At 36.6% G+C, this 21,277-nt stretch overlaps 1 protein-coding gene across 1 annotated transcript; it reads right to left on the bottom strand.

The window, feature by feature from the left end:
- Nucleotides 1-368: 368 nt before the first annotated feature.
- Nucleotides 369-19,423, bottom strand: FAM21 (Family with sequence similarity 21). The gene is made up of 13 exons (XM_076132638.1): nt 19,255-19,423; nt 15,772-15,883; nt 14,584-14,681; nt 12,815-12,902; nt 12,228-12,367; nt 11,430-11,518; nt 10,767-10,885; nt 10,177-10,287; nt 9,541-9,619; nt 8,791-8,969; nt 7,702-7,848; nt 3,561-7,341; nt 369-3,097 (listed from the first exon to the last, which is right to left on the bottom strand). Exons 2-13 carry the CDS (start codon nt 15,868-15,870, stop codon nt 2,997-2,999), a joined length of 5,031 nt encoding a protein of 1,676 aa, XP_075988753.1. The 5' UTR covers nt 15,871-15,883; nt 19,255-19,423; the 3' UTR covers nt 369-2,996.
- Nucleotides 19,424-21,277: the final 1,854 nt, after the last annotated feature.

Genomic DNA, 21,277 nt, shown 5'->3' with positions numbered 1-21,277 from the left:
ACTAGAAACTTGTGATGTGGCTGGAGAAATTAAAAAATACCATCTATATTTCCATTATAGCATAATATAGGGATAATTAAAAATAAGTAGAAGTACGACTTTGCTCTTTACCTTTACGATTCTTATCTTGAAGTCTTCTCCTATTCTCTATTAGCTTGCAGACTTGTGTGTTCATTTCTGCTCATTTTTTTTCCCTTACTTACATAAAAAATTCAAAGTTATAATTTTCAACTGGCGGTCCTGTATGACAACATGTATGTATGTGAATGAAGCAAGGGAAGTTTGAAAGGATCGTACCAAGAGACGTTCTCTGGTCTCTACCCTTATGGGAAAAAAGCATGATTTTATTTATTTATAAAACAATAACACAAAAGTATAACACTTTATTAAATATAAGAATAATTCTGTAGGCACTTGTCAGAGCGATACTAAACATTCTATAACAAAACAATATTATAATTTATTTACAATTCATTCAATAATCTCTTATAAAAACAATCTCTTTTTAGATAGAAATAATACAATAACATAAATAGCACTATTTTAGTTACAAGGTATCTGGGTTGTGGAGGTCAGATAGACAGTCGCTGCATGTAAAACACTGGTATTCTGCTGCTTCCGGTGAGACTGACTGATATTATAAATCAATAAATATAAACCTCTTCCGTTACTGACTGACTGATGGACAACGCACAGTCGAAACTTCTGAGCGTAGAAACTTGAAATTTGCTATGAAGATTCCTTAGAAGGTGTAGAGGAGTACTAAGAGAGGACTTTAGGAAATTTCACCCCGAAGGAGGTGAAATTTTAGGGCAATGTCAAGGGCAGAGAGATAGTGTTGTATACCTCCAAAACCCACGCATACCGGGCTGTCTTCTAAATTGGTGAACATATATTATATGATATAGCCATAATATGTATGTTGTATTATTTCTTAACAAATATGTATAAAAATTTAAATAAATTCTATAATAACATCGGAATGTTGTCGCTCGAAGCAAAAGCATAAATATTATAAATATAAGGCGCGAAGTCTAATTGTTCGTTAGTTACATTTACAACCGCTGTGGCGCTAGTGTGACGAGAGGTATAGTAATAGTCAATTATCAAGAGAATATTAAAATATTTAAGATAAAAACATAACTCGAATTTAAGAAGCGCTTTATCTTGATGGAGTAATAGAAATTGTTTTGGGTAGAAAATTAATAACGCATGATTCAGCAACGGCTATCAATACTAATATTATAAATGCGAGAGTAACTCTGTCTGTCTGTCTGTCTGTTACTCAATCACGCCTAAACTACTGAATCAATTTGCTTGAAATTTGGTATGGAGATATTTGATACCCGAGAAAGGACATAAGCATTTTTTTACCCCGGGAAAATTACGCATTCCTAAGGGAAAATGGCGGACGAAGTCACGGGTAAAAGCTAGTTTTTAATTAACTATGCCTCGTAAAGATAGAGTACGTTAATTTTGAAAATATGAGAGAAGGCACAAAGTTGCGTTCTTTAGTCTGCTCTCCCCTATGAGAAGGCGTGACTTCATGTATGTATGTATGCAATAAATCAGAAAATTAAGTTTAATTTCATATTTCAGTTTTCATGACGATAAATATATTGTCTAATAACTATACTATAACACGCTTATCTCAACTACAGATAGTTTATTACAGCCGAACTGAAGTAAGATTAGTGGTTAATACAATCGCGATTAAAATTTACAATATTAATTGTAATCGTTCTTCATTATATAATCCATATACATATTTTCTTTTCTTTCTTTGCTATACATAAAGAAAGAAAGAAACCATGCTATGGTAGCAAGGAATTTGGAGACTGGCAACATTGACCGGCCATTGTTATGTAAGTATTTATATACATACATAAATAACATTATAAATAAATAAATATCATTGGACAACTCACACACGGTCATTTGATTCCAAACTAAGCAGTGCTTGTACTGTGGTGACCAAATAACTGATAAACATACTTATATACTTTTAAATACATACTTATATAGATAAATTGACAAGCAGGCTCAGAACAGATACTCGTGCTCATCACACAAATATTTGTCCCGGGTGGGATTCGAACCCACCACACGCGGGGAAACGGTTATTGTGGCGAGGTGACCACTTTAACCACTGCGCCAAACGTGCAGTACATTAAAGTAAGAAAGATCTTTGACAGTCGTTACCAGTAGTCAAAAGCTTGAAAGTCTGACAACCAGACTTAGTATTGTGTTATTACCCAGGTAACTGTGTTGTGGAGGTCCGATAGGCAGTCGTTCCATGTAAATACTGGTATTCAGCTGCATCCGGTGAGACTGGAAGCCGACTCCAACATAGTTGGAAGAAAGGAAGTTTTTAATATTGCCGAAAAAATATTGCCAGTTTCCAAACTCTTTTAATTTCAATGTTTACACATCATTTTGATGTATAATGATCCAATTATATTACAAATATTAATCGCGTATTTAAATTCAAAGAAAATTTTGTATATAAAAATGGTATTGTTAAAATAATAAAGATTTTTTAAAGTTCACAGTATATAAGTTACTATAGATTCAAAGACGATTGCAATAAAATATCTTCAGATAGGTTTACTACTATTTACTTAATACATAACTGTTTATATAGTATGGTTAGTGTTCAACCTAGTGTCAAAGTAGTTGGTACGTTTGTCGTGAACTGTGTTATGTTAAACAACAAGCGTGACTTGTATCACGAAGACGCTCAGCTCAAACACTGCACCTACATCTATGTAATGTACTAGTTACTTAACACACTCATTATTTACGAAACGACTGAACCGATTTTAATGAAATTTTGCATAGATATAGTTGAAGACTTTAAGTCAAACATAGGCTATTATTTTAATTTAAAAATCATCCCTTAAGTGTTCAAAATAGGGGTTGAATTACAGGTTAACTGTTTTCTACTATACATATACCTCTCGTCACGGTAGTGCCACCTAGTATAAAATTGCACACTAGTCGTCATCGCCGAACATTGAGAGGGGGTCTTCAAACACTGGTTGAGTTGATTTAGGAGTCTCTTTCGCGCTGGGGGTCGATCTTGAAGGTTGGGGGTCTGGAAAAAAAGTGAATTTTAGTTTTTAGCAACTCTATAGGTCGGGGTATAGGCAAGTCCCATATAAAAGATGTGATATAGACCCATATCAAAGATGTGATATTTCTGTTGTTTTTAAAATAATGGTAATGCTGAAACTTTCGTGTACGATCTCAACTCGTTATTACATTTACTCTTGTATTGTTTGTTTGTCGTATGGTTAGTGGTCAACCTAGTGTCAAAGTTGTTCAAGCCGCCCGAGAGGCCTTTGACATGTCTTAACGACTGTTATCTTAGTAGACAACAGCCGGGACCGACTTTTTACGTGCCCTCCGAAGCACGGAGACGATTCAAATATCACTATGCGGTCACCCATCTATGGAATAACCGCGAACGGTTGCTTAACCCATAGATCGTTTACCGACCGGTGAGCGCAACTGGCTATGGGCGCCTTAATGTATGTATGTATGTATGTAAAACTTACCAACAGTCTTCTTAGCAGCTACGGCAAATAAATCATCATCATCATCATCAAACAGAGACATTTTAGTTCTCTGCCCGCTCTCCACTTTATGCCCACTTTTTCCCTTTTGCCCACTGTCCACATTAAGCCCACTTTTCACCTTTTTATTCCCAAATAGTTCCCCTTCACTATCAGAATCGAAAATACTAGATTTTGTCATAGTTTTAGTATTCTTAAACAATTCTTCATCGGAGTTCTCTTCGCCAAATATTGATTTTTCAGACTTATAAGTCTTGCCTAGAGTTTTTATACCTAGATTTGGGTCTGGATTTCCCGTGGCTACTTTTGAGTCTACATTTTGGGCTATATTTGCAGTTACATCCAATTTCTTGGCTACATTTGTAGGTAAATCCGGATTTTTAGTTACATTTGTCGCAATACCTAGATTCTTAGCTACATTTTCGTCTGTATTTCCAACAGTGTCTATATCCTTAGCTACACTTGCAGGTACATCAGCATTTTTAGCTGCATTTGTAACAAAATCTAGATTTTTATCTTCAGATTTAGCTAAATCAGGACTTTCAATAGCGCTAGTATTAAAAATATCTTCATCATTTAGAATGTAGACAATTTTAGTCGTACTATCAGATTTTACAGGCGTTTTTACAGGATAGCTTGCCTGGATTTCATCCTGGATCGGTGTATCTTTAGGTGAAACTTTAGCCTCAATTTCTTGTCTATCTATAGTATTTTTCACAATTTCAGCCTGAATTTCAGTTGCCTGGGGATCGTTTACCTGGATTTCCTGTACCTGGGTTTTAGGTGGATCATCAATAGAGCTAGAATTATCAGTGGAATCATCACCAAAGTCTATCCCAGACTTTCTTACAGCTTCCCTTCTCGCTTTTCTCGTAGACGGTCTCCTTTTCACTTGTATCCTAGGTCGTTCTTTAGACAATTTATTATCTAGTATTTCAGATTCAGGTTTTTTATCAAAACCGACTGATTTTGAGTCTATTTTTGCGTCAGAGCTATAACTTTGCCCGTCGGGACTGTCTGGGGACAGTTGCGTTTTTATTTTCTTAGGAGAAGCGCCCGGTAATAATGCATTAACATTAATATTTAAACCTAATTTTAATTTTCCAACTTTTTTGATTTCAGTTTTTTCAGATTTTGAGTCTATTTTCTCAATAGATTTGAAACTGGACGGTTTGACGTTGTTTTCAAAAATTGGTAACGATTTGTAATTCTCTTCGTCTGATTTATAATCTAAGTCTAGATTTTTCAGTGTTTCAGCCTGATTTATATGTACTGGTAACGATTTGAACAGTTCTTCATCATCTGAAAAATCTAGATTTTTGTCTGAAGACTTAAATATATCGTTGTTTTTAAATAAATTCGTTTCTTTATTTTCTATTTCAGAATCTTGTGTTTTGTTAAGTACAGTGTCATGTTTTACAGGTATTTCAGTATTTTTCACTGGTTCTGTTTTACTTAATCCAGGTACTGTAGGTACAGGTAAGTCATCCTTTAATACTTCTGTTATATTAGATATTTTGTCTGATACAGGTGAAACGTCTTTTGTAACTGGAATCGAATCTAAATCTTTAGGTATTTCATAATATTCAGGTACATTATCATTTTTAAGTAAGTCTTCAACAATATTTTTCTTTTCAATTTCTTTAGATTTATCAAATTCAGGTAATTTAGTATTCGATTCACTTTCAAAATTAATTATTGCATCAAACAAGGGAGAACTAAATACAGGCATATTATCATTAGGTACCTGTACAGTTTTCAGAGTCTCACTGAAACCAGGTATATCACTTACAGGTAAGTCATCCTGAGACGCCTTAAGACCAAATCCAGGTACCTCATCATTTCCAGGTAACTTAGGCTGTGGTAGATTCATGAACAAATCATCGCTCAAATCGTCCGGCGGCACATCGGTGAAAATATTGAAAATTTCAGGTTTCGAACTGAAATTTTCAGGTATTTCATCAAGGTCATTCTTTTTGAAAAATAGCGCTTCATCGTCAGAGTCATCGTCGAAAAGTGCGTTGACATTTTTGCTTTTTTTCGGTTCCTTAGGTTTTTCAAAAGCCGGCGGTTCGGTTACTATGGCTGAAAATATACCTGGATTTTCAGGTACCTGAATATCTAGATTTTCAATTGATACCTGAATTGGTGTTTCTGTAGGTATAGGTATATTTTTAGATATTTCGTCAGTTTTGCCTGGATTTTGATCTGTTTTTGTATCTGAAGGTATATTTGAGTCTAGATTAGGAATTTCAGGATCTATAGTAATAATGTTTTCAGGTTTATCTAAATTTAGTCCCAATTTTGTTTCTATTTTGGCGTTTTCTCCTATATCTATGTTAGAGTCTAGATTTTTAGCCTCAAATTTAGGTTTATCTAGATTTTCTTCTTTCTGTTTAGGCTGAATTTCAGGCTTTGCTTTTAAATCTGGTTTCTGATTTGTAATAGGCTTATTTCCAGACATATTTTTAGAACTAAATATATCATCTTCTAAGGTATCGTCTTCAAAAATATGCGTAATTTTAGTTTTTACTTCAGAATTGCTTGAACTATTTTGATGAGACTTTTCTTCCTTGATAGGTAGATCTTCTTTTTCAAATATTTTATGTATAGATGTAGTTTTAGTATTGATATTTAAATTATTTTCTTGCGAATTAAATATATCTGAATTATTACTTTCTGAACTTTCTTCAAAATCATTATTTTGAATAAAATCATCTTTTTTGATCATTTCTGGTGAAATTTTACTTTTCCCTGTGACGTCATCAGTCTTGACTGACGAAGGTTTGACATCAGTAATGCTTGCCTCAATCTTACTTGACACTGTATCATTATTGATAATCTTTTCAGTTACGATAGGTTTATCTTCTTTTGCTGTAACATTTTTGGTAGGTTCCACAGTTTTTATAGCTTCACTTTCTTTGGCTGTATCCTTTTTGATAGGTTTTGTAGATTTGATAGCTTCACTAAAAAGATCGCTATCATCATCATCTTCATCAAACAAAGAAGGACTTTTAAATACATTTGTATTTCCTGTATTTTGTATTCTTGTATTCGTTTTTGTATTACTAAATATGTCTTCGTCGTCATCGAAAATGCTATTAGTATTACAAATTTTAGTAGTCTCTGGCGTTTTAGTAACTTTCTCAACTGGTTTAGTAACTATATCATCTTCATCATCATCAAATATACTTTTAGTAACTTTACTAATTTCCGTTTTAGTAACATTACTAGCCTCTGGTTTAGTAACAATACTTTCTGGTTTAGTAACATTTTCAACTTTAGTAACAACAGGCTTACTAACACTAGGTTTGACATTAGTAATACTATCCGCAAACAAATCATCATCACTATCGAACAAGCCTTTCTTAACATCACTGCTATCTTTAGCAGCCGATTTCACGGATTTCGGTTCAGCAATTTCCGAGAACAAATCATCATCATCTTCGAAAACTGTTTTTTTCTCCTTTTTAGCAACAACAGTAGTAAATAAATCATCTATATCATCAAAAAGATTGTCACTAAACAAATCTACGACTTTAGGCTTATCTTTTACAACAATTTCATCATTTTTGGCCTTTTCTTTTGGTTTATTTTTAGTGAAAAGATCTTCGAAGATATCTTTGTTTGGTTTAGAGGATGTGACGTCATTGTCTGTGTCGTCAGAAGGGCTGGACTTGCGTCGGTTCCGGTTCAAAATGGCCGCCCCTATGGAGTCTGCGCCTTTACTTGAACCGAACAAGGATATACCGCCAACGGGTTTCTGTGGAAAATATAATTATGTATTAGATCTATACTAATATTATAAAGCTGAAGAGTTTGTTTGTTTGTTTGTTTGAACGCGCTAATCTCGGGAACCACTGGTCCGATTTGAAAAATTCTTTCAGTGTTAGATAGCCCATTTATCGAGGAAGGCTTTAGGCTATATCACGCTACGGCTATTAGGAGCGGAGTACGAGTAAAAAATACTACGCTACGGCCATTAGGAGCGGAGTAGCAATGAAAAATGTTACAAACACGGGGAAAATTTAAACCCATTCTCTCTTATGTGACGCAAGCGTAGTTGCGCGGGTCAGCTAGTTTATAATATAAGTAAGAAGTAATATTAGTATGTACTGCATACCTTGACACTACGATCATCATTTTCAGTGGTTTTCGGCGGTTGTTCAGAGTCCTGGGTTTGGTTCCTGGCTGGTTCAGCAGTCTTGACAAACACATTAGGTTTGGGACCCGCTTCGAAGAGCGATGTCGGTTTTGTAGCGGGTGGGGGCTGTGAAATAAATAAATAATTTTAGTGGGTTGTGGAGGCATACATATCGAGTTCCTCCGTGTTTCGGAAGGCACTTTAAATTGTGGGTCCCGGCTGTTTTTTTCAAAGATCTTTGATAGTCGTTAACAGTAGTCATAAGCTTGAAAGTCTGACAACCAGTCTTACTTAGTATCGTGTTATAACCCAGGTAACTGTGATGTGGAGGTCAGATAGACAGTCGCTCCATGTAAAATACTGGTATTCAGCTGCATCCGGTGAGACTGGAAGCTAACTCCAACATAGTTAAAAGAAAGGCTAGGCTGGTGAAGATTTTATTATATAATTTTTTAACTGTTTTCGATAAAAAAAGGAGAGACCTAAAGTAAGAGTGACCTCTGGAAAAGTGACCTTTGGAAAATTGAGCCTGAGAGAAGTATTTTAACCTTGAAAGTGACCTTGACCTTCGGAAGTGACCTTAAGCTCACCTGTTTAAAATCATTGAAGATATCTCCCTCGCTGTCTGACTGTTGGAACAGTTGTTCAGCGACGTGTGTCGCGTGTGTAGCGTGTGTAGCGTGGGCCGCGTGTGGCTGTCTGTGTAGCTCCGCGAATATGTCGTCTGAACTGTCCGCGTCTTAGTACTAGACCTTAGATAATGATATATGAACTTACCTTATAAGTGTAGTTTTACTAACCTTGGTAACTGAACTTATACGACGTGACCTAGAGAAAAGACTTTAGTAATTGTCACCTTGTGAGGAGTGATCCTGGGAGGAGTGACCTTAGTAAGAGTGACCTCTGAAAAAGTAACCTTGGTGAGAGTGACCTTTGGAAAATTGACTTTTGAGATACTTCTTCATGACCTCGAGAGACCTTAGAAAGCGACTTCGATAGCCTTAGCGAAGTATTTTGAACTTGACCGCAGAATTTGACCTTGACCTTCGGAAGTGACCTTCAGCTCACCTGTTTAAAATCATTGAATATGTCTCCCTCGCTGTCTGACTGTTGGAACAGTTGTTCAGCGACGTGTGTCGCGTGTGTAGCGTGCGTCGCGTGTGGCTGTCTGTGTAGCTCCGCGAATATGTCGTCTGAACTGTCCGAGTCTGTGTTTAGGGGGGGCGGCTCGTCCGAGAATATTTGACCTGAGGGGAGAAATAATATAGATTATTAGTTATACCGCAGTTGGCCAGCGTGGTGGACTCAAGGCTTAACCCCTTCCTCTATCAGACCCCTTGCCCAGCAGTGGGACAGAAAAGTTATACTTGAAGATCCATCTACAGATAGGTGTAACTTTTCTGCAGAGTATGTAGAGGCAGAATTATGGTAGTCCCATATAATAGTGGGCGAGTCTATTGTTTTAAATACTAAGCCCCGCGTACCTACTACATATTAAGAAAAGTAAAAGAAAAAATAAGAAAATCCAATGACATTTTAATCGACCGGGGAATCGAATCCGAGATCTTATAATAAGCGAATTAACGTTTAAGTCTTTTTTTTTTCTAATATATTCGATTCAATTATTAGAAATGCGAAAGCCTTTTACTAAGTTCAGTAACAATTACTTTTGTTAATAATAATCTAATGTAAATTAGAAAAAAATCATTAGCTATTTGTCTGACCCGGTAATTGAACCTGGGACCTCGTGGACAGCAGTCAGGTAGACTACTGACCAGGCCATAGAGGCAGTGTATTATATTATATTAAAACACTTACTTGGCACAGGTTCTTGTGGCTTATAAATCTTTCTCACAGCTGGCTTCGATGGCTCATCGTATTCCTCGGGCTCTTCCGTCTAGAATAGTAATAAAAATGTTATTATTCTACTACTATAGCATATTATACCTAAAATGCTAAGTAAACCTCAGGTAACTATAGAGAATATTAAAAAAAAATACATTTTGGCCGTCCCGGGAATCAAATGCGAGACCTTTATTTTTTTCATTTATAGGTATTATAGGTCGTCATACCGATACCACTCCGTCGGAAAGTCGTAGGTTCGATTCCCACACGAAACAATTATTTGTGCGATCCACAAATGATTGTTACGGGTCTGGTTGTACTTAGTGTCCGTTGTTTGTATATTTGTAAAAGTCCCCGCGACACAAGAGTAACTCTAAGTGCGGCAACTCCCTCACATAAAATTGCTCTTGTTTAAAAAAAATAAGAAAGAAATTACGACTAAGCCTATATTCATATTGTTTTAATTCGCACAAATAATCAAACATTGCTTTAGTATTTCAAGACATAAATCATTGAAATAAATTATTAATTTCCCCTAATCATCCATTTATTTCCCAAACGACCTATCACCCTAGGTAGACCTAAATACCTATTATTTCGTATACAGACCTTGGGAGGTGGTACTCCAGCTCCCAGCCTCCTGGCGATCTCGCTGGCCACGTCTGAAGGTGTCGGCTTCGTTTCCAACTCTGAAGGTAGCTCCGAGCTGGTCTCCGATAACTAGGATACAACCAGCTGATTATTATGAGTGGTTTTTGAAGTAAGTTTGTAACTAAAGCAGCAGTGATAGCCGGAAACTGGAAGCCGACTACAACATAGTTGAGGCTACCGACTCGGGATTTGAACCCGGGACCTCGTGATCAGCGGTTGTATACACTATCACCACAGAGGCAGTCAAAAACATATAAATATAAATAATATTATTGTTTAACACGGTCATTTGATTCCAAACTAAGCAGAGCTTGTACTATAACCAAATAACTGATAAACATATCTATATACTTGTAAATGTATACCTATATAGATAATTTGACAACCAGGCTCAGAACAAATACTCGTGCTCATCACATAAAGATTTGTCCCGGGTGGGATTCGAACCCACCACACGCGGCGCTACGGTTGTTGCGGCGAGGTGGAACCTAAACCACTGCGTCAACCGTGCAGTTAAAAAACATATTTACTAATTAAAAGTAACTCACCCTGGCCACACGCTGTGGTTCAGGCATCATGTCCTCGGTCTCTGAAGCGGAGTACTGATCGGAGTCATGATGCACCTTGCTGGTGGAACTGTCTGTGTCACTGTCTTCCACCACCAGACCTTGGGAGGAGAAGGTGGATCCGTGTACCGAGTGTTAATAATCCCGTAAAAACATGTAAAAGTCACTAAACCACGCGATCGAAGTCGCGGCCAAAAGCTAGTACTAAAATAATTCTAAACTTTATTAATATAACTTAGAGGCCACAATCATTTAAAAACCTTAAAAGTGCGCGCGCCCTCATTGAGAGATTTTAAGAAACTAATTTCCGCTACTATTTCTTTGTGTTTTGAACCATAAACTTCATATTTACTGAATGACTCAAAATAACCAAATACAAAAGAAAATAAGTATTTTTTTTTTTTATTAATGTACCAGATAGCCAAAAAAATAAAATTTTTCATTAATAAATTACAATAAATTTAACCCATTAATGTCTAACTGCTGGGCAAGGATCTCCTCCCGTAATGAGGGAGGGGTTAGGCCTTGAGTCACGCTGGCCAAGTGCAGGTCGGTAATTAAATTAGTCAATATTATATTATTTGAAATATTCTTTACGACGACGAAGTTCAGGGCAGTGACTAGTAGTATAATAGTTAAGTTTACCTGCATGCCACTTGTTCTTCCAAGGTTCTGATCCAATGATGTAAGGGAGAGGCCGGTCTGCGTACAGGTCTTTAGGTTTCATTACCACTCTGAAAATGGTCAAAAAACTAAGTACTGTCCCACTGCTGGGCATATTTTTCAGAAAGGAATTACGTTTTAGTCCACCACGCTGACCGAAAGAAAGGAGGCATTCTTAAGTGATAATATAATATAGTCCAACCCACTGCGAAGGACTGTATTCCCACAATTGCTCTGTATTCCTTTGTGCACGTGAAATATTAGGCCCATTAAACTTCCACTGCTGGGCATTTACTTACAAAACGTGAGAGGGTTTGAGCTTTGAATTGACCAACAGTAAACTTTTGCATTTTTTAAGGAACATCATATTTTTTACAGTTCCTGTCTCCTGTTAAAATGAGGGAGGCTTTAGGTCAATCCTAAGTTTTACTGCCGAGAATTTTAGAGTCGATATTCAGCTACGGCAGTAAGATAGCCCGAGGGTAGTGGGGTCTCTGGGGTCACGCAAGGGCTCTCAGTGGGTCCTCGATCATGTGGAGCTTCAGTGCCATAATTTGGTCATGGGGTCATATCGAGGAGCAACTATCAGAAAAGCTGATTTATTGAGTGATGATCGACTTGTAAGTTGACGTCGATACCTCAGTTATGCTAGTTTAGTCATCGGGGTCATTATGGTCGTATTAGAGGTCGCGGGGATGTATTAAGGGGTCACTTGTGACATTGTGGGGTCACGTCATAATGGAGTCTCGAGTTCATCGCTGGGGGTCACGGGGGTCTTACCTGTCAGGCATCTGGTCATCAGTGTCACTATCAGTGTCACTGTCTTGTAGAATGGTGATCAGTTCGTGAGTGCTCTCAAGCACGGCCATGCTGCGCTTCAATACTGCCAGCTCGTCAGGGATCGAGGGTTTCGGAGACTCCTGGAACAAGACATATTGTTGTACAAATATATATTTAGAATAGCCTTTCTTCCAAGTTGGAGTCGGCTTCCAGTCTCACCGGATGCAGCTGAATACCAGTATTTTACGTGCTGCGACTGCCTATCGGACCTCCACAACACAGTTACTTGGGTTATAACACGATACCCGGTAAGACTGGTAGTCAGACTTTCAAGCTTATGACTACTGTTAACCACTGTCAAAGATTTCCGAAAATGACAGCCGGGACTCACTTTTACGTGCCTTTGAAACACGGAGGAACTCGGTATGTATAATATGGTCACCCATCCACATAACAACCTCGATAAACGTAGATTAACTTTAGAGATCGATCATGGCGGCTGTTGTGACTTAATTACAAGCCTTATAAGTAAAAATTATTCACTTTTATAAGTAAGACAGTATTGATAAATGAATAGGGTATATTACCTTAGGAGCTGGTGTGTCCATGGCCACATCAACATCATCATCGTACACGCGACTCTCTATAAACTGACTGCTGCTTAACGCCATGAACCTGTGACAAACAAACTCATTAGTTTCCCACTGCTGGGCACAATACAAGTTGGTACTTACTCGTAACCGGCGGTCCTGTATGACAACATGTATGTATGTGAATGAAGCAAGGGAAGTTTGTTAGGATAGTATTAAGTGATGTTCTTTGGTTTTTGTCTATCTCTATGCGAAAAACGGGTACGGGACTGCCTCCGTGGCGCAGTGGTTTAAGTCGCCACGGCGATACCATTGCGTCGGGAGGTCGTGGGTTCGATTCCCAAACGGAGCAATTATTTGTGCGGTATACAAATAATTGCTACGGGTCTGGCTGTACTTTGTATGTTTGTAAAAGTCCCCGCGACACAAGAGCAATTCTAAATGCGGGAATTGTCTAAAAAAAAGGCGAAACGTAGGCGTATTTCATACACCTCTACTTGTATCTTTGGATATAACTGGCATGTATTAATAATATACCTGTACATTTTACCTTATACATAGTCTTTTAGCTACAGTGATAAATATGAAACATATTTCAAGTCCTACAACTTAGTAGAGAGCCTTGGCATTCACGATATATATAGATTATAATTAACAATTCTGTTTATTTACACAATAAAGTATGTGTATGAAACAGGTGACGTCAGCTGTATAAGTCCGCGGGTCACTGATGTTCTACATTCTGTATGTTGTATACCTCCAGCCGCGAACCTTGTACAACACTCTCTACTAAGTTGTTGGCTTAGTGAAAGACTAAAAAACTAGACTATTTTTCAAGTTACGAAACAGTATATTTTTCTATTTTCCTCTCAAAAACTTAGATACTAATTAAGACCATGATATAACGAGTTATATAACAGTTAATTGAATTAATTAGAAGTGAAATTTAACTAATTACAAATTTAAATTAGGTTAAAAGTAACAAACCATGAAATGTATCAAAATGAAACTCTCTCTTTACCAAAAAAATTAAACCTACTTATTTTCTTGAGGTAAAGTATTTTTAAATCTTAAAATTAAAGTAACTATCTCTATAGTGCAGTGGTAATAAACCTCTATACAGTGGTCTCGGGTTCGAATCCTGGGTTCAAAAGGAAAATACTAAATAAATTTAACCGGATAATGTCCCACTGCTGGGCAAGGATCTTCTACCATAATGAGGGAGGGGTTAGGCCTTGAGTCTACCACGCTGGCGAATTACAGATTGGGGACTTTGCATACCTTCAAGAACTGTTCTAAAGAACTCTCAGGCATGCATCACGATGTTTTCCTTTACCGTTATAACAAGTGATAATAAGTTCTAATATCGCTTGGAAAATTCATTGGTGTGTTATTCGGGTTCGAACCTGCGACCACTTGCGTGGGAGGTGCCAGTTTATACCACTCGGCTATCACTGCTATCACGATACAGTTAGTAAATCTATACTAATATTATAAAGCTGAAGAGTTTGTTTGTTTGTTTGATTGTTTGTTTGTTTGTTTGAACGCGCTAATCTCAGGAACTACTGGTCCGATTTGAAAAATTCTTTCAGTGTTAGATAGTCCATTTATCGGGGAAGGTTATAGGCTATATATCATTACGCTACTACCAATAGGAACAGAGTACCAGTGAAAAATGTTACAAAAACGGGGAAAATTTTGACCCATTCTTGCTTATGTGATGCAAGCGAAGTTGCGCGGGTCAGCTAGTAAATGTATATACTTACTTATTATTAACATTTTGTAGACTAATACTGGCATCTTCGAGCGCAGTCGCCATTCCTTCTAACTTTGCGTTAGTTTCTTGACATTTAGCTAGCAGCCTCTGTAGACAACATATTATTATTTTTATTATATTTTACACAAACACACATTTTACCACGGTGAGTGTAACCTGCGCCGAAACGTCAGGCATTTTAAGGAAGGTGGTTTAGGACGACACGCCACTACCATTACGTCGAAAGGTAGTGGGTTCGATTCCCACACGAAATAAATTATTGTTTCGGGTCTGGTTGTACTTTGTGTTGTTTGTATGTTTGTAAAAGTCCCCGCGACACAAGAGCAATTCTTAATGCGGGAGCTGTTTTTAAAGTTGTACGCTACCGAAAGCGGTACCGGTTTTTTAACGAAAATAAAGAAAAGACAAATAAATAATATAATTATTATCTAATAGACTACTTTATGTAAGTGATTTTTGCCACTGCATAAACTACAGAGGTTAAAAAATAAACAAAGCATTGATAACAATGTTTAAACAAGCTGTTATCTTTTTTACTGAATCATTTATGAAGTACTCGCTAAGGCAGCAAAATATAGTTATTCTTTCGACACATAGAAAATGTTATCTAGGAATTGACAGAAAAATTCCGTATACATGATTGAGAATTGTCATACTAAGACCAGGATCACGGTGCACTACGGGTACCTCGCCGCAACCACCGTAGCGTCGCGTCTGGTGGGTTCGAATCTCACCCAATTTATAAGTATGTAAGCATTTAGAAGTAAGTATATAAGTATATGTTTATCACTTTTTTGGTTACCATAGTAAAAGCTCTGCTTAGTTTGGAATCAAATGACCGTGTGTGAGTTGTCCAATAATATTAATTTATTTGATATTTATTAATATTAATAGAATAGGTACTAAGTCAGGTGTCCTCCTAGCTGTCAAGCGGCCAACTTTAATGAAAACAGCCACAGTGCCAGATTTAATGAACGATTTCGCGTACGTACAATATACAGGTACAGTAGGTGCAAAGAGTTCAAGCGCAGGACATGTAAGGCCCAAGAGCAGAAATTTGTAACACCAAGAGAAATACTTAATAAGGAGAAATACTGAGAAATACTTAAAAGAAAATCTTTTTGGTCCCACTACCGATCGCGCCACAGAGGGAGTTAATATCTTTCAGTGTTCTTACTTGATGTGTATTCTGCAGTATGGTGAGCAGCGCCTCGTCTCCGGCGAGGGTCCAGCAAGGCGCCAGCTTGCGCAGCGTCTCCGTGCTAGGGTCCTCCATGATGATGGTAGATCTGTTCACAACAACAACTTATTAGAACACTCGTAGTAAAATAATGCCCCTGCCTGCTAAGGCGGTCAGTTTCATTCGTTCGTCGTATGGTTAGTGGTCAACCTAGTGTCAAAGTTGTTCGAACCGCCCGAAGGCCTTTGACGTGGCTTAACGACTGTTAAGTTATATTGTAGACAACAACCGGGACCGACTTTTTACGTGCCCTCCGAAACATCTTTTACTCGTAGTATCACCCACCGGTCGACAGTAGACTGGGGTCTATCTATCAGTACAGCCTTCCTTCCAACTATGTTGGAGTCGGCTTCCAGTCTCACCGGATGCAGCTGAATACCAGTGTTTTACATGCAGCGACTGTCTATCGGACCGCCACAACACAGATACCTGGGTTATAGCACGATACTAGGTAAGTCTGGTTGTCAGACTTTCAAGCTTCTGACTACTATTAACGACTGTCACAATCTTCGAAAATGACGATTTTGAGCTGAGCGTCTCCGTGATACAAGTCACGCTTGTTGTTTAACATAACAACAGTTCACGTCAAACGTACCAACTACTTTGACACTAGGTTGAACTACTAACCATAAGATAAAATAAAAATTTTGCCTATAGCCCACAATAAGCGCGTCAGAGTGACCACATATTCTAGTTAAATATGACCACTACGCCATAGATAGACGTCATGTATGTATCATAATGATATTATATTATATAATGATATTATGATACATACAAGGAAATATATGACCATATGTAGATCTATACAATTGACCATATTTGCTTACATCAGTGATTATATTTACTAACCACAATAGAGTATAAGCAATAATATTTAATACTAATATTATTATTTGTTTTTGATTTTATTTGAGACTAGCTGACCCGCGCAACTTCGCTTGCGTCATAATTTTCCCCGTTTTTGTAACATTTCTCGTTGCTACTCCGCTCCTATTGGTCGTAGCGTGATGATACATAGCCTATAGCCTTCCTCAATAAATAGGCTATCCTACACTGAAAGAATTTTTCAAATCGGATCAGTAGTTCCTGAGATTAGCGCGTTCAAACAAACAAACAAACAATCAAACAAACAAACAAACTCTTCAGCTTTATAATATTAGTATAGATATTTTTATTACCGCACTAAGAATTGCTCTTGTGTCGCGGGAACTTTTACAAACATACAAACAACAGACACAAAGTACAACCAGACCCGAAACTAATTTGAAATTTGTGGAATCGAACCCACGACCTCTCGAAGCACTTGAAGTGGCGTGGCGACCACGTAAACCACTGTACTGGAGTTAAGGAATCATAAATACGATCTCTCTCTTATGCTTCCACAAATAAACTTTCCCCATTTTTGTAACATTTTTCACTGGTACTCTTCTCCTATTGATCGTAGCGTAATGATATATAGAATATAACCTTCCTCGATAAATGGGCTATCTAACACTGAAATAATTTTTCAAATCGGACCAGTAGTTCCGGAGATTAGCGCATTCAAACAATCAAACAAATAAACAAACTCTTCAGCTTTATAATATTAGTATAGATGAACAGTGACAGGTATAAATTTAAAATTTTCACAGATTATGCCACTATAACAAGAAATATAAAAAAAGAGTTTTCATAGATATACATGCAGTGTTTGAGCTTCTCAAGGGTTCAAGTCACAGTTGTTGTTTAGCTTAGCCAGGTAACAGTTCACATCAAACACACCAATTACCAACCAATTTACACTAGGTTCACCACTAACCATAGGCTAAATAATAACTAAGCCTAGTTAAATAAACAAGGAAATTAGATTCCTATTGTAGTGGAAAATCTATTATCATTATTACTGTTTGTTTGGTTTTCACAATTGACAGGAAATCAGGTCTATATACAAATTAATTGTTTCTATAAAGGTAAACTTATGTATGTATGTAAAGGGAAATTGTGTCAGAGAAAATTATTATGACCTGCATTCCAACTGTAATACATACATACATTATATCACTCCTTATTTCTATAGGCACAGCCAGAGAACTTGGTACGATCCTTATGAACTTCCCTTGCTTAATTGCACCTACATTTCACCTTTAACAAAGTTAGATCCATGTAAGGGTGAGTCTACTATTGAGAAGTATTCTTACATTAATAAGAAAAGACCAATAGCATTTTGCTCAACATGGGAAACAATCTCAAAACTACATGATCAAAAGATGGACACACTGCTATTCAGACCACAGAGACTATAAAATATTAATGTTCCACATTGCTGTTTTGGGTACTGATTGTGCTTTGTGTCAAACAAACAAGATAAGCCTAGTTCTAATTGCAAAAGAAATCCTTTAAAATTTTAATGTAAAAACACTTTTATCTATCTATTTCACCTTTATTCACCCACAGTAAAGTACATGCGTCTTACTCTACACTTAGTCTTACAAACTTACATTATTTACATTGTAAACGGGCATTCAAATTTTGCAATTCTACTTCTAATTAGAAAATAATACTAGTAGAGTTAGTTTCTGGAACTTAATGAGTTTTTTATAGTTTTAAGTTATAGCTTTCTTTCATTTTGTAGAGATAAACTAGTTTATAGGTAGTTAACTAATTATAACAAACTAGCTGACCCACGCAACTTTGCTTGCGTCCAATAAGAGAGAATGGGTGACATTTTTCCCCGTTTTTGTAACATAAATTACATGTACTCTGCTCCTTTGGTCGTAGCGTGATGATATATTAATGTCCTTTCTCGGGTATCAAAATATCTCCATACCAAATTTCATGCAAATTGGTTTAGTAGTTTAGGCGTGATTGAGTAGTAGACAGACAGACAGAGTTACTTTCGCATTTATAATATTAGTATGGATGGTATGGATATGGATAACAAATCACTTATACAACCTTCACTTTTTATAAGTAACATAAGATATTTTTAAAAACCTCCTGATAATCTCTTCAATCAAACAAAGACTAAAACTACCTAATCATAAACAAAAATATAAAACCTTTTTAAATCCCATTATAACAAGTATTAACAATTACTGGCCAGTAATTTAACACTGTATACATCGCTTAGAAACACAGATGCACCCACAGATCTAATTACACACATACTGACAGGCTACAACCGTGAAAATTCACTGAAAAAAACAAAATGTAGTGGACAGCATAGCAATAAATATCATTCAAATTGCTTCATCAAATATGTCAACACAAATGTATCTATAACCAGTTTTTTAATCAAACATACGTGGGCGAGACATCCAGCGTTCGATACACACAATTATTATGCGACTACCATCTAATAACACGAATAAATCGTATTAATTTATTACTGACATTGAGCTCCGTGTCTTGTTATTACATATTTACGTAAAAACTCACCTTGTTTACATTGAATACTGGTTTTCACATCACTGTTACACGGTTTATTAATCAGTTCTGCGATTAAATACTATTTCAAGGTAATTATATTAATGTTTTATTAAATATTTCTATTAATTACGGAAGTGGACCGTCACTGCTACGAGAATCAACAAAAAATGTTGTGACAACTGTGACACTGACAGTTAGACGGCTGCAGTGTTGCCAGGTGTGTTTAATTATTCTGCCATTTTATTTGTACGATCAGCCTTGGTATTATTTTGTTTACCACATAAATATCAAGTACTAGCTGACCCGTGCGGCTCCGCTCGCGTGAATGATTTTTTTTACTAATACTAAGCTTAATTATTCCTTAACAACAAAATATGCCTTTTTTTCACGAAAAATATTCTCAAAATTATTTATATCTCATATAACTCGCGCTAAAGCATATCTGCCATCAAAACTGTTGCCATGACAACGGAATTTTGTTAATTCAATGTCATTATAATATTGATTATTCGCGACTTCGGTGGCGAAACCTGATTTTTCCCGGGAAATGCGTCATTTTCCCGGGGTAAAAAGTAGCCTATGTCCTTTCTCGGGTATTAAACTATCTCCATACCAAATTTCATGCAAATTGGTTCAGTAGTTTAGGCGTGATTGAGTAGCAGACAGACAGACAGACAGACAGACAGACAGACAGACAGACAGACAGACAGACAGACAGACAGAGTTACTTTCGCATTTATAATATTAGTATGGATTGGGAAATCGACGGTTTGTGAAGTATTTTGACTGAAGGGAGGAGGATGGTGGTGTTTGGCAAAGGATCTAGAGATTTTGGATGAGAGGTTAGATGTTAGCTCATGAGATGTTTCGAGAGGATTTATGCTGGAGACTTAACAGGATTGGTACTTCTATGAAATGTAAGTTTATAGTAACATAATTATAGGGATTAAACCCCATCAGCAAAAGCTTTTGTTGTTTGACGGCTTGTTCTTAGTTAATTTAGTTTTTATTACAAATCATAGCATTTGAAACTAAAGATAAACCATTGAAATCTCTGGAAAGGCTTATAATATCAACTTGTGTGGTACTATTATGTTTTAATTATTAATTTACGAGCTATTATCTCCAACAGGGGATCTAGGGCAGTGAGTTTTATAAATGACAGAGATCGCTTTTCGATAAAATCACAAAAACCGACTGATCCACAAAAAAACCGGTTCTCGATATCAATAAACTCGACAAACTTAGCAATGTAATTGAGCACATAAACATTAATTTACAGCAATTAAAACTTTATTTATTAACGCTCGCAACATTGTGTTTTTACAGTTAAACTTTTTCCACTTTCACGTTAACTCGAGGTATTAACACATTCAGCCAATTATCTTTTATGACTTCCTTTTTTAATTTTATTTATTATATCTTGTTATTATTACAATAGTGCGCTAATAATATTTATTACTATATCACTTTATAGTTAAGCTTGATTTATTTCATAATAGTATTAAACCAATACTTTTATTTTCGCCTTTTCTTTCCCTATTCGCATTTAGGATAGAAATATGCGAAACGGGATATCCACCGATTTTTGTAGTCATATCTCAAATTTGCTAAAACAAAATAATATATGAAAATGAGCTATTGAGAGAAATAAATCAGGAAAATGCATAGGTATGTTTTCCTTCAAGGGTAGGCAGAGACTACATAACGTTACTTAATTACTATCTCTATGCAAACACTTTCTTATATACCTACATCTTATCGTACAAGACCACTGGTTACGAATACGTCGCACCTTTTTTTTTTCGTCAGGAGAATGCATTACTGCATGTCCCGCTCCAGGGAGGTAGCGGGGGTCTGTCGGGCTCTCCCGCCGGCTAAGCGTTCTGGCTTTTAGGCATACCGGCTAAAAACCTGACGGTGTTCCTTCAACAGTCACCTTAAAGTGGCCAGGACGCGGTACCTCCAATTGGATACTCCGCGTACTAGCACTACTGCTAGGTACTTATACACAAAATATTCTTAAATAAAT

Source organism: Anticarsia gemmatalis, chromosome 28, assembly GCF_050436995.1.
Source record: "Anticarsia gemmatalis isolate Benzon Research Colony breed Stoneville strain chromosome 28, ilAntGemm2 primary, whole genome shotgun sequence".
In the NCBI taxonomy this organism is placed as follows: domain Eukaryota; kingdom Metazoa; phylum Arthropoda; class Insecta; order Lepidoptera; family Erebidae; genus Anticarsia; species Anticarsia gemmatalis.
This window is presented reverse-complemented; position numbering and strand designations above follow the sequence as displayed.